This window comes from Ranitomeya imitator, chromosome 6 (assembly GCF_032444005.1).
Source record: "Ranitomeya imitator isolate aRanImi1 chromosome 6, aRanImi1.pri, whole genome shotgun sequence".
NCBI lineage: Eukaryota > Metazoa > Chordata > Amphibia > Anura > Dendrobatidae > Ranitomeya > Ranitomeya imitator.
In genome coordinates, this window is record NC_091287.1 from 553,182,714 (window position 1) to 553,197,054 (window position 14,341).

The window sequence follows — 14,341 nt, forward strand, 5'->3', positions numbered from 1 at the left end:
CAGCAAATTGCAGTGAGATTAAGGTTAACTACTTAAACTGTTTCGCAAATAAAGGTGAAAAGGTTATATTATATGTATGTGTGTGTATGTATGTATCTCTCTATCTATATATATATATAAACACAGTACAGAGCAAAAGTTTGGACACACCTTCTCATTTAAAGATTTTTCTATATTTTCATGACTATGAAAATTGTACATTCACACTGTAGGCATCAAAACTATGAATTAACACATGTGGAATTATATACTTAAAGGGCCACCGTCACCCCCCTCCAGCCGTTATAAACTAAAAGAGCCACCTTGTGCAGCAGTAATGCTGCATTCTAACAAGGTGGCTCTTTTAGTTCTTTGTTCATGTATTCCCAAAATAAAGCGCTTTGAGACTTATCTAAAATACCTGTCTTTATCCAGGGAGGCGGGTCCTCAATCCCCAGCTTGAAACGCCACTCTGCCGTCACTCCAATCTTCAGGGGCTCCGGACGCCGCCCCCTCCGCGCTGTTTTAGCTTCCCTGCCTATGAATCCCAGCCCCGCACTGTGCATAATGCATAACACACTGCGGGGCTGGGATTCCCAAGGTGGGTGGCCGCCTGCCCCACACAGTTGTACACAGCGCAGGCGCCGGTTTTGAACCTAAAACAGCGCGGAGGGGGCGGCGCCAAAAGGTATTTTAGATAAGTCTCAAAGTGCTTTATTTTGGGAATACATGAACAAAGAACTAAAAGAGCCACCTTGTTAGAATGCAGCATTACTACTGCACAAGGTGGCTCTTTTAGTTTATAACGGCTGGAGGGGTTGACAGTGTCCCTTTAAGAAAAAAAGGGTGAAACAACTGAAAATATGTCTTATATTCTAGGTTCTTCAAAGTAGCCACCTTTTGCTTTGATAACTGCTTTGCACACTCTTGGCATTCTCTTGAAAGGGACGTGACGCAGGGGGACACGACGCAGGGGGACACGACGCAGGGGGACACGACGCAGGGGGACACGACGCAGGGGGACACGACGCAGGGGGACACGACGCAGGGGGACACGACGCAGGGGGACACGACGCAGGGGGACACGACGCAGGGGGACACGACGCAGGGGGACACGACGCAGGGGGACACGACGCAGGGGGACACGACGCAGAGAGGAGTGATGCAGGGGGACGCGACGCAGGGGGACGCGACGCAGGGGGACGCGACGCAGGGGGACGCGACGCAGGGGGATGCGACGCAGGGGGACGCGACGCAGGGGGACGCGATGCAGGGGGACGAGTCACGGCGGGTCGCAACGCGGAAGAAAGTGATGCGGGGTACGTGACGCGGGAGGACGCGGTGATGGCTGCTCACGTCTTACCTTCTGCACGGCCCCGTAGCGCTGGACGGACTCCGACAACTGGCTCTTCAGTCTGTCCAGCTGCAGACGATCTTGCTGGAAGATCAGAACAAGGAGGAGAAAAATAAATAATAAAAATGAATAATAATAATAATAATAATAAAACTGCATCAATCAGAGGAACACAACACCGTATCACTGGTGTCAGAACATGATGGACATAGCACAAAACCGTGCCCACGTTCAGGAGTGTACGCAGAATTTTCCTGAGCAAATCCAGACTCCTTTCGCAGGAAATCCTTTTTTTTTTCGCAGATTTTTCGCATTTTTTTTTCCAGAGGATCTCAATGCAATAATATAGTGGCAAATCCGCAGGTTTTCTGCAAAATTATTGAATATGCTGCGTTTTGTTCCGCGATGCATTTTATTCGCGTAAAAAAATGCAGCATGGGCACAAAAATTACGGAATGCAATAAAATTATGGGATGCTTACTGTAAGCGTTTTCTAAGCAGTTTTGCAGCGGAAAATTGCCGAAAAAACGTGGGGGGAAAAAAAAACGCGAAAAATCCTGAACGTGTGCACATAGCCTAATTGGTTTCTTCGGAGCATTCAGGGGCCACATGTCTCTGGGGGGCGGCAGACGCGCCAACGTTACACTTTTGCTAAAGATAATGCTAACGTTCAAAGGGAGTTGTCTATAATCACAATAACACGGCCGCTTTCTATCACAAACAGCGCCGCAGCCACGCGTTCAGGCGCCATCAGATATGAGCAGTCCGCTCGTGCAGAGCTGCAGTACCAGACGCGTCCTGTAGACAGAGGGGGTGCCGTTTAATCAGCAGCAGGTGCCCATGTTTTTCCATCAGTATGAAGCTAATTTATCGTCCTGCACCTTTTCTATAAATCAGAGTAAGGGACAGGGGGCTGGATAAGAATGAAGCGTTCGGCTGCGGGGGTCCGCACTCACCCGGGTGGACTCTCTCACAACCTCCGAGAGCTGGCGGATGGATTTGGTGCAGGAGGTTATGGTGACATTGGTCTCCTGCTGCGTCACATGCCTGAGAACACAGGAACGAGGGAACATTAAAACAAGGATAAAGCTTCTAAAAAAAGAGTAAAAAAGAGAGTAATAAAATAAATAAAAATATTTTCGGCCATTGTGGTCTCCAGTATAAATCTTATCCTTCATGTTAGATCCGCCTGCACGTCACTTATAAGATCACACGAGGATGTCTTATCCTCCGGCCACATCCAGAGCTGCATCCACAATTCTGCAGGAGCTTCTCACAAAATTAGAATATCATCAAAAAGTGAATTTATTTCAGTTCTTAAATTCAAAAAGTGAATCTTATATTATATAGAGTCGTTACACATAGAGTGATCTATTTAAAGCGTTTATTTCTGTTAATGTTGATGATTATGGCTTACAGCCAATGAAAACCCAAAAGTCATTATCTCAGTTAATTAGAATACTTTATAACACCGGCTTGAAAAATTATTTTAAAATCTGAAATGTTCCCTACTGAAATGTATGATCAGTAAATGCTCTCAATACTTGGTCGGCTCCTTTTGCATCAATTACTGCATCAATGCGGCATGGCATGCAGGCGATCAGCCTGTGGCGCTGCTGAGGGGCTATGGAAGCCCAGGTTGCTTTGATAGCAGCCTTCAGCTCGTCTGCATTGTTGGGTCTGGTGTCTCATATTCCTCTTGACAATAGATTCTCTATGGGATTACGGTCAGGTGAGTTTGCTGCCAATCAAGCCCAGTGATACTGTTGTGTTTACACCAGGTATTGGTACTTTTGGCAGTGTGGACAGGGGCCAGGTCCTGCTGGAGAATGACATTTCCATCTCCATAAAGCTTGTCGGCAGAGGGAAGCATGAAGTGCTCTACAATGTCCTGGTAGACGGCTGCGCTGACTGACTTCAGAGCGCCCCATGGGGGATAAGAGCCTATTCTGGTGATCGGTGCCGCTCCCCGAGCTTAGACCTCCACTGATCAACAAGTTGTCATGTACCCTAAGGAAAGGTGATAACGTATCTTGAATGGAGAACCCTTTTTAGGCTATGTGCACACGGCCGGGAATTGCCGTGGAAATTTCAGCGGCATTTCCAGAACTCCCTGCCGCGGGTATATCGCATGCGTTTTCCCGCTAAACACTAGCGTTTTACAAGCGATCTGCAGCATCGCTTGGAAAACTGATTGACAGGTTGGTCTCACTTGTCAGGCATAGTGTTTGACATATGTGACCAACTTTTTACTATTGATGCTGCCTATAATAGTAAAAAGATCTAATGTTAAAAATAATTAAAAAAAATAATAAATCGTGATATTCTCACCTTCCGGTGTCCCCCGCAGCGTTCCCGCTCCTCGCGATACTCCCGTTCCCAATAATGCCTAGCGGCAATGACCCCAGATGACGTAGCATCACGCGAGACCGCTACGTCATCACAGGTCATTTTCGCAATGCATTATTGGGAACGGAAGCATCGCGAGGAGCGGGGGACGCCGGAAGGTGAGAATATCACGATTTTTAATTTTAATTCTTTTTTTTGAACAATTATATGGCCCGATCCTTCTTTCCTAGGTATCGAATTTCAGGGGAGAAATCCTATACCCCTACACAAGACATCCGTCAGGTGCACATGGCACCAAGCTGGACCGACCTATACCCAGCACAGCCGCCATAACCGAAGCCCTCCGGCCCGGCTGTGAAGGACGCCAGCCGGGAACATTATCCACGGATGTTCCTTCCAATGCAGCAAGTGTTAATCTGCTGCTTTCCAGGCGTCCGCCATTCATTGTCTGGGAGCGCGGTATCTGCTCTGCAGCCGCTGGAGGCTCGCGGGGGATGGAGAGGATTGTCAGCAGTGCTGCAGAGCATTTGCAAGCCATATGATTAGTGCATTGTACAGATAAGGAGGGGAGGCGAGATAAGGGGGCACACACAAGCTCTTTGGCCAGAGGACTGCTGTGTAAGCACACGCTTTTCTGCTCCGCTGGCTTTTGAATAGATTTACCAGAAAATGGATTTATTTTCTAATTTTGAGAGTAAAAAGGTGCGTCGATGGCTCAACATTAATCATTTTATGTAGTATTTGCATCCACGATGAAGCCGTTACATCCAGCGCATCGGCCCCGATATTCAACCTGCGGAGGGAATGGAAAGCCCCCAATACCTGGATACAGGACGATGGGTATTCTCCAAAGTGCAGAGCTCTGACAGCGCCGCCTCCATGCAGGCGATAGAGAGCCCCCTCTAGAGGGGTGTCCTCATATGTAAGCTAAATGCACACTGCTTGGGGATGGCATCGCTATGATCAATGGTGGTCCGACCTTTGTAAATAAAGGTGCAGTGATGGGGTTCTCCGTCCATTCCTTCGCTGCACAGCAATACTCCTGGATGGGGCCTCGCTGCACTGTGGGTGGGCAAGGGGCCTGCATGTAAGAAAAAGGAGGACGAGACACCGCTTCATCATCAACAGGTCGGACCACCCGAATATACGCAAAGTTTGCAACAAATGGTGTTAAAGTTAATACATCATCACTTTCCAGCAGTGGCAGGAAGGAGGGGGATGCAGCTGCAGAGTCTCTCGCTCTATACATGTGTAAGAGGGAAGATGCAGGAGGGAGAGACGTGATTGGCTAAGAGCACCGGCCCAGCAGTGACATCACAACAAGAGGCCAATCAGGTGGAATGGAGAGAGGAAACAACAAAAGCGTGCTGCCGAGTCCTGACCTACATATATTGAGATAAGAACCCACGCCCGCTTCATATACAGAGATAAAAATACGCCCCCGCTTCCTGTACAGAGATAAGAACCCGCCCCCGCTTCCTGTACAGACATAAGAACCCACCCCCGCTTCATATACAGACATAAGAACCCGCCCCCACTTCCTGTACAGAGATAAGAACCCGCCCCCGCTTCATATACAGAGATAAGAACCCACCCCCGCTTCCTGTACAGAGATAAGAACCCGCCCCCGCTTCCTGTACAGAGATAAGAACCCGCCCCCGCTTCATATACAGAGATAAGAACCCGCCCCCGCTTCCTGTACAGACATAAGAACCCGCCCCCACTTCCTGTAGAGATAAGAACCCACCCCCGCTTCCTGTACAGAGATAAGAACCCGCCCCCGCTTCCTGTAGAGATAAGAACCCGCCACTGCTTCATATACAGAGATAAGAACCCGCCCCAGCTTCCTGTAGAGATAAGAACCCGCCACTGCTTCATATACAGAGATAAGAACCCACCCCCGCTTCCTGTACAGAGATAAGAACCCGCCCCCGCTTCCTGTACAGAGATAAGAACCCGCCCCCGCTTCATATACAGAGATAAGAACCCGCCCCCGCTTCCTGTACAGACATAAGAACCCGCCCCCGCTTCATATACAGAGATAAGAACCCGCCCCCGCTTCATATAGAGATAAGAACCCGCCCCCGCTTCCTGTACACACATAAGAACCCGCCCCCGCTTCATATACAGAGATAAGAACCCGCCCCCGCTTCCTGTACAGACATAAGAACCCGCCCCCACTTCCTGTAGAGATAAGAACCCACCCCCGCTTCCTGTACAGAGATAAGAACCCGCCCCCGCTTCATATACAGAGATAAGAACCCGCCCCCGCTTCCTGTACAGACATAAGAACCCGCCCCCACTTCCTGTAGAGATAAGAACCCGCCACTGCTTCAAATACAGAGATAAGAACCCGCCCCCGCTTCCTGTACAGAGATAAGAACCCGCCCCCACTTCCTGTAGAGATAAGAACCCACCCCCGCTTCATATACAGAGATAAGAACCCGCCACCGCGTCATATACAGAGATAAGAACCCGCCCCCGCTTCATATACAGAGATAAGAACCCGCCCCCGCTTCATATACAGAGATAAGAACCCACCCCCGCTTCATATACAGAGATAAGAACCCACCCCCGCTTCCTGTATAGAGATAAGAACCCGCCCCCGCTTCATATACAGACATAAGAACCCGCCCCAGCTTCCTGTAGAGATAAGAACCCGCCACTGCTTCATATACAGAGATAAGAACCCGCCCCCCTCCATATACAGAGATAAGAACCCGCCCCTGCTTCATATACAGAGATAAGAACCCGCCCCACTTCATATACAGAGATGAGAACCCGCCCCCGCTTCCTGTAGAGATAAGAACCTGCCACTGCTTCATATACAGAGATAAGAACCCACCCCCGCTTCATATACAGAGATAAGAACCCACCCCTGCTTCATATACAGATAAGAACCCGCCCCCGCTTCATATACAGAGATAAGAACCCGCCCCCGCTTCATATACAGAGATAAGAACCCACCCCTGCTTCATATACAGATAAGAACCCACCCCCGCTTCATATACAGAGATAAGAACCCGCCCCCGCTTCATATACAGAGATAAGAACCCGCCCCCGCTTCATATACAGAGATAAGAACCCGCCACTGCTTCATATAGAGATAAGAACCCACCCCCGCTTCATATACAGAGATAAGAATACGCTCCCGCTTCATGTACAGAGATAAGAACCCGCCCCCGCTTCATATACAGAGATAAGAACCCGCCCCCGCTTCATGTACAGAGATAAGAACCCGCCCCTGCTTCATATACAGAGATAAGAACCCACCCCCGCTTCATGTACAGAGATAAGAACCCGCCCCCGCTTCCTGTAGAGATAAGAACCCGCCACTGCTTCATATACAGAGATAAGAACCCACCCCCGCTTCATATACAGAGATAAGAACCCGCCCCTGCTTCATATACAGAGATAAGAACCCGCCCCCGCTTCATATACAGAGATAAGAACCCGCCCCCGCTTCATATACAGAGATAAGAACCCGCCCCCGCTTCATATACAGAGATAAGAACCCGCCCCCGCTTCATATACAGAGATAAGAACCCGCCCCCGCTTCCTGTAGAAATAAGAACCAGCCACTGCTTCATATACAGAGATAAGAACCCACCCCCGCTTCCTGTAGAGATAAGAACCCGCCACTGCTTCATATACAGAGATAAGAACCCAACCGCACTTCATATACAGAGATAAGAATACGCTCCCGCTTCCTGTACAGAGATAAGAACCCGCCCCCGCTTCCTGTAGAGATAAGAACCCGCCACTGCTTCATATACAGAGATAAGAACCTGCTCCCGCTTCATATAGAGATAAGAACCCACCCCCGCTTCATATACAGAGATAAGAATACGCTCCCGCTTCATGTACAGAGATAAGAACCCGCCCCCGCTTCCTGTAGAGATAAGAACCCGCCACTGCTTCATATAGAGATAAGAACCCACCCCCGCTTCAAATACAGAGATAAGAATACGCTCCCGCTTCCTGTACAGAGATAAGAACCCGCCCCCGCTTCCTGTAGAGATAAGAAACCGCCACTGCTTCATATACAGAGATAAGAACCCACCCCCGCTTCATATACAGAGATAAGAACCAGCCCCCGCTTCCTGTACAGAGATAAGAACCCGCACCAGCTTCCTATAGAGACAAAGACCCACCCCCGCTTCATGTACAAAGATAAGAACCCGCTTCCTATAGAGACAAAGACCCACCCCCGCTTCATGTACAGAGATAAGAACCCGCCCCCGCTTCCTGTACAGAGATAAGAACCAGCCCCCGCTTCCTGTACAGAGATAAGAACCCGCACCAGCTTCCTATAGAGACAAAGACCCACCCCCGCTTCATGTACAAAGATAAGAACCCGCCCCCGCTTCCTATAGAGACAAAGACCCACCCCCGCTTCATGTACAGAGATAAGAACCCGCCCCCGCTTCCTGTACAGCGATAAGAACCCGCCTCCTGTACAGAGATAAGAACCCACCCCGCTTCCTGTAGAGATAAGAACCCACCCCAGCTTCCTGTACAGAGATAAGAACCAGCCCCCGCTTCCTGTACAGAGATAAGAACCCGCACCAGCTTACTATAGAGACAAAGACCCACCCCCGCTTCATGTACAAAGATAAGAACCCGCCCCCGCTTCCTATAGAGACAAAGACCCACCCCCGCTTCATGTACAGAGATAAGAACCCACCCCTGCTTCCTGTACAGCGATAAGAACCCGCCTCCTGTACAGAGATAAGAACCCGCCCAGGCTTCCAATAGAAACAAAGACCCACCCCCGCTTCCTGTACAGAGATAAGAACCCGCCCCCGCTTCCTATAGAGACAAAGACCCACCCTCGCTTCATGTACAGAATTAAGAACCCGTCCCCGCTTCCTATAGAGACAAAGACCCACCCCCTCTTCATGTACAGAATTAAGAACCCACACCAGCTTCCTATAGAGACAAAGACCCACCCCCTGCTTCCTGTACAGAGATAAAAACCCACCCCCGCTTCCTATAGAGACAAAGACCCACCCTCGCTTCATGTACAGAATTAAGAACCCGTCCCCGCTTCCTATAGAGACAAAGACCCACCCCCTCTTCATGTACAGAATTAAGAACCCACACCAGCTTCCTATAGAGACAAAGACTCACCCCGCTTCCTGTAGAGATAAATACCCGCCCCCGCTTCCTATAGAGACCAAGACCCAACCCCGCTTCGTGTACAGAGATAAAAACCCGCCCCCGCTTCCTATAGAGACAAAGAGCCAACCCCCGCTTCATGTACAGAAATAAGAACCCGCCCCTGCTTCCTAGAGAGACAAAGACCCACCCCCACTTCATGTACAGAGATAAGAACCCGCCCCTGCTTCCTATAGAGACAAAGACCCACTTCCTGTACTGAGACAGAGACCCTCTCCCACTTCTTGTAGGGACAGAGACCCTCTCCCACTCCATGTATGGAGACAGAGACCCTCCCCCACTTCCTGTAGGGACAGAGACCCTCCTCCACTCCATGTATGGAGACAGAGACCCTCCCCCACTTCCTGTAGGGACAGAGACCCTCCTCCACTCCATGTATGGAGACAGAGACAGAGAAGACAGAGCTTCCTGTAGAGATAAGAACCCGCCACTGCTTCATATACAGAGATAAGAACCCACCCCCGCTTCATGTACAGAGATAAGAACCCGCCCCCGCTTCCTGTACAGAGATAAGAACCCGCCCCCGCTTCATATACAGAGATAAGAACCCGCCCCCGCTTCCTGTACAGACATAAGAACCCGCCCCCACTTCCTGTAGAGATAAGAACCCACCCCCGCTTCCTGTACAGAGATAAGAACCCGCCCCCGCTTCATATACAGAGATAAGAACCCGCCCCCGCTTCCTGTACAGACATAAGAACCCACCCCCACTTCCTGTAGCGATAAGAACCCGCCACTGCTTCAAATACAGAGATAAGAACCCGCCCCCGCTTCCTGTACAGAGATAAGAACCCGCCCCCACTTCCTGTAGAGATAAGAACCCACCCCCGCTTCATATACAGAGATAAGAACCCGCCACCGCGTCATATACAGAGATAAGAACCCGCCCCCGCTTCATTTACAGAGATAAGAACCCGCCCCCGCTTCATATACAGAGATAAGAACCCACCCCCGCTTCATATACAGAGATAAGAACCCACCCCCGCTTCCTGTATAGAGATAAGAACCCGCCCCCGCTTCATATACAGACATAAGAACCCGCCCCAGCTTCCTGTAGAGATAAGAACCCGCCACTGCTTCATATACAGAGATAAGAACCCGCCCCCCTCCATATACAGAGATAAGAACCCGCCCCTGCTTCATATACAGAGATAAGAACCCGCCCCCGCTTCATATACAGAGATAAGAACCCGCCCCACTTCATATACAGAGATGAGAACCCGCCCCCGCTTCCTGTAGAGATAAGAACCTGCCACTGCTTCATATACAGAGATAAGAACCCACCCCCGCTTCATATACAGAGATAAGAACCCACCCCTGCTTCATATACAGATAAGAACCCGCCCCCGCTTCATATACAGAGATAAGAACCCGCCCCCGCTTCATATACAGAGATAAGAACCCACCCCTGCTTCATATACAGATAAGAACCCACCCCCGCTTCATATACAGAGATAAGAACCCGCCCCCGCTTCATATACAGAGATAAGAATACGCTCCCGCTTCATGTACAGAGATAAGAACCCGCCCCCGCTTCATATACAGAGATAAGAACCCGCCACTGCTTCATATAGAGATAAGAACCCACCCCCGCTTCATATACAGAGATAAGAATACGCTCCCGCTTCATGTACAGAGATAAGAACCCGCCCCCGCTTCATATACAGAGATAAGAACCCGCCCCCGCTTCATGTACAGAGATAAGAACCCGCCCCTGCTTCATATACAGAGATAAGAACCCACCCCCGCTTCATGTACAGAGATAAGAACCCGCCCCCGCTTCCTGTAGAGATAAGAACCCGCCACTGCTTCATATACAGAGATAAGAACCCACCCCCGCTTCATATACAGAGATAAGAACCCGCCCCCGCTTCATATACAGAGATAAGAACCCGCCCCCGCTTCATATACAGAGATAAGAACCCGCCCCCGCTTCATATACAGAGATAAGAACCCGCCCCCGCTTCATATACAGAGATAAGAACCCGCCCCCGCTTCATATACAGAGATAAGAACCCGCCCCCGCTTCATATACAGAGATAAGAACCCGCCCCCGCTTCCTGTAGAAATAAGAACCAGCCACTGCTTCATATACAGAGATAAGAACCCACCCCCGCTTCCTGTAGAGATAAGAACCCGCCACTGCTTCATATAGAGATAAGAACCCACCCGCACTTCATATACAGAGATAAGAATACGCTCCCGCTTCCTGTACAGAGATAAGAACCCGCCCCCGCTTCCTGTAGAGATAAGAACCCGCCACTGCTTCATATACAGAGATAAGAACCTGCTCCCGCTTCATATACAGAGATAAGAACCCACCCCCGCTTCATATAGAGATAAGAACCCACCCCCGCTTCATATACAGAGATAAGAATACGCTCCCGCTTCATGTACAGAGATAAGAACCCGCCCCCGCTTCCTGTAGAGATAAGAACCCGCCACTGCTTCATATAGAGATAAGAACCCACCCCCGCTTCAAATACAGAGATAAGAATACGCTCCCGCTTCCTGTACAGAGATAAGAACCCGCTTCCTGTAGAGATAAGAACCCGCCACTGCTTCATATACAGAGATAAGAATACGCTCCCGCTTCCTGTACAGAGATAAGAACCCGCCCCCGCTTCCTGTAGAGATAAGAAACCGCCACTGCTTCATATACAGAGATAAGAACCCACCCCCGCTTCATATACAGAGATAAGAACCAGCCCCCGCTTCCTGTACAGAGATAAGAACCCGCACCAGCTTCCTATAGAGACAAAGACCCACCCCCGCTTCATGTACAAAGATAAGAACCCGCCCCCGCTTCCTATAGAGACAAAGACCCACCCCCGCTTCATGTACAGAGATAAGAACCAGCCCCCGCTTCCTGTACAGAGATAAGAACCCGCACCAGCTTCCTATAGACAAAGACCCACCCCCGCTTCATGTACAAAGATAAGAACCCGCCCCCGCTTCCTATAGAGACAAAGACCCACCCCCGCTTCATGTACAGAGATAAGAACCCGCCCCCGCTTCCTGTACAGCGATAAGAACCCGCCTCCTGTACAGAGATAAGAACCCACCCCGCTTCCTGTAGAGATAAGAACCCACCCCAGCTTCCTGTACAGAGATAAGAACCAGCCCCCGCTTCCTGTACAGAGATAAGAACCCGCACCAGCTTACTATAGAGACAAAGACCCACCCCCGCTTCATGTACAAAGATAAGAACCCGCCCCCGCTTCCTATAGAGACAAAGACCCACCCCCGCTTCATGTACAGAGATAAGAACCCACCCCTGCTTCCTGTACAGCGATAAGAACCCGCCTCCTGTACAGAGATAAGAACCCGCCCAGGCTTCCAATAGAAACAAAGACCCACCCCCGCTTCCTGTACAGAGATAAGAACCCGCCCCCGCTTCCTATAGAGACAAAGACCCACCCTCGCTTCATGTACAGAATTAAGAACCCGTCCCCGCTTCCTATAGAGACAAAGACCCACCCCCTCTTCATGTACAGAATTAAGAACCCACACCAGCTTCCTATAGAGACAAAGACCCACCCCCTGCTTCCTGTACAGAGATAAAAACCCACCCCCGCTTCCTATAGAGACAAAGACCCACCCTCGCTTCATGTACAGAATTAAGAACCCGTCCCCGCTTCCTATAGAGACAAAGACCCACCCCCTCTTCATGTACAGAATTAAGAACCCACACCAGCTTCCTATAGAGACAAAGACTCACCCCGCTTCCTGTAGAGATAAATACCCGCCCCCGCTTCCTATAGAGACCAAGACCCAACCCCGCTTCGTGTACAGAGATAAAAACCCGCCCCCGCTTCCTATAGAGACAAAGAGCCAACCCCCGCTTCATGTACAGAAATAAGAACCCGCCCCTGCTTCCTAGAGAGACAAAGACCCACCCCCACTTCATGTACAGAGATAAGAACCCGCCCCTGCTTCCTATAGAGACAAAGACCCACTTCCTGTACTGAGACAGAGACCCTCTCCCACTTCTTGTAGGGACAGAGACCCTCTCCCACTCCATGTATGGAGACAGAGACCCTCCCCCACTTCCTGTAGGGACAGAGACCCTCCTCCACTCCATGTATGGAGACAGAGACCCTCCCCCACTTCCTGTAGGGACAGAGACCCTTCTCCACTCCATGTATGGAGACAGAGACCCTCTCCCACTTCCTGTAGGGACAGAGACCCTCCTCCATTCCATGTATGAGACAGAGACCCTCTCTCACTTCCTGTAGGGAAAGAGACCCTCCTCCACTCCATGTATGGAGACAGAGACCCTCCCCCACTTCCTGTAGGGACAGAGACCCTTCTCCACTCCATGTATGGAGACAGAGACCCTCTCCCACTTCCTGTAGGGACAGAGACCCTCCTCCATTCCATGTATGAGACAGAGACCCTCTCTCACTTCCTGTAGGGAAAGAGACCCTCCTCCACTCCATGTATGGAGACAGAGACCCTCTCCCACTTCCTGTAGGGACAGAGACCCTCCTCCACTCCATGTATGAGACAGAGACCCTCTCTCACTTCCTGTAGGGACAGAGACCCTCCTCCACTCCATGTATGGAGACAGAGACCCTCTCTCACTTCCCTTCCTGTAGGGACAGAGACCCTCCTCCACTCCATGTATGGAGACAGAGACCCTCTGTCACTTCTTGCAGTGACAGAGACCCTCCCCCATTTCCGGTAATCCATCTTGCTGTCTCTGCTGATAGTTGACATCATGCCGTGGACAACAAGTTTCACAGAACAGAGAAACCAACTGGCCGGCACTATGGATGCATTTGGGTTAAGTGTAGGTTATTACGATCATGCCATGGCCACCAGATGACCCCGACCTCACTACTAGTGCCGTGACCATTCAGTGGTCAGGGGCTGGCCACGGCTGAGAAGGCGTGTCCTTCTGAACAGGCAGAGTGAACACTATTCATGTTGCTGGCGGAGGTGCTTTCGGATGGTGGAGGAGTCGCTCCAGTACACGGGTTATTTTCAGCCTATTTTCTTTGCCCACACAACTTGGCAGAAGGTGACTGGCAAGAAGGGAATTTCAGGTGCTAAATAATAAGATTTCCTGCAGATTTATACTCCCAGCACATGAGAGCCGATGTGAATGCACGCTCTGCCCTGCGATAAGTCTATGGACCTGGCATCACATGCATGAACCAGGAGGACCAGGATGTGCAGTACCACAGCTGCCTTGTGGATTACAGGACAGCCTTTACGGTGAACACACACTGTATACAGTGCGATGCTCTGCGGCCAGCAGGCTCTGTAAAATGACAGTAGGCGGGAAGTATTTTTAGTCCGGGAAATGTGTGACACTTAGCCATTTTCGTCTCATATGTGTCAAGGGGAGCAATTACACGGAAGCCGTTAAGGACATGGAGGGAGTCAGATTCATGACGGGCGAGGACACGGGATCATAAGCTTTAAGTGCAGGAACAAAAGTGTCCCCCGCTGGACAGGAGGGCGCCGCGC

At 50.4% G+C, this 14,341-nt stretch overlaps 1 protein-coding gene across 5 annotated transcripts in view; it reads right to left on the bottom strand.

Annotated features, from left to right (window-relative positions):
• The window catches only part of TSNARE1 (t-SNARE domain containing 1), a 348,915-nt gene that overhangs the window by 202,560 nt on the left and 132,014 nt on the right, over positions 1 to 14,341 (bottom strand). For all 5 annotated transcript variants that reach the window (XM_069731990.1, XM_069731989.1, XM_069731986.1 and 2 more), the window contains 2 exons: positions 2,290 to 2,380; positions 1,343 to 1,417 (listed from right to left, as the gene is read on the bottom strand). In XM_069731990.1, the coding sequence (XP_069588091.1) occupies positions 1,343 to 1,417; positions 2,290 to 2,380 (166 nt within the window). The remainder of the gene's footprint in view (positions 1 to 1,342; positions 1,418 to 2,289; positions 2,381 to 14,341) is intronic.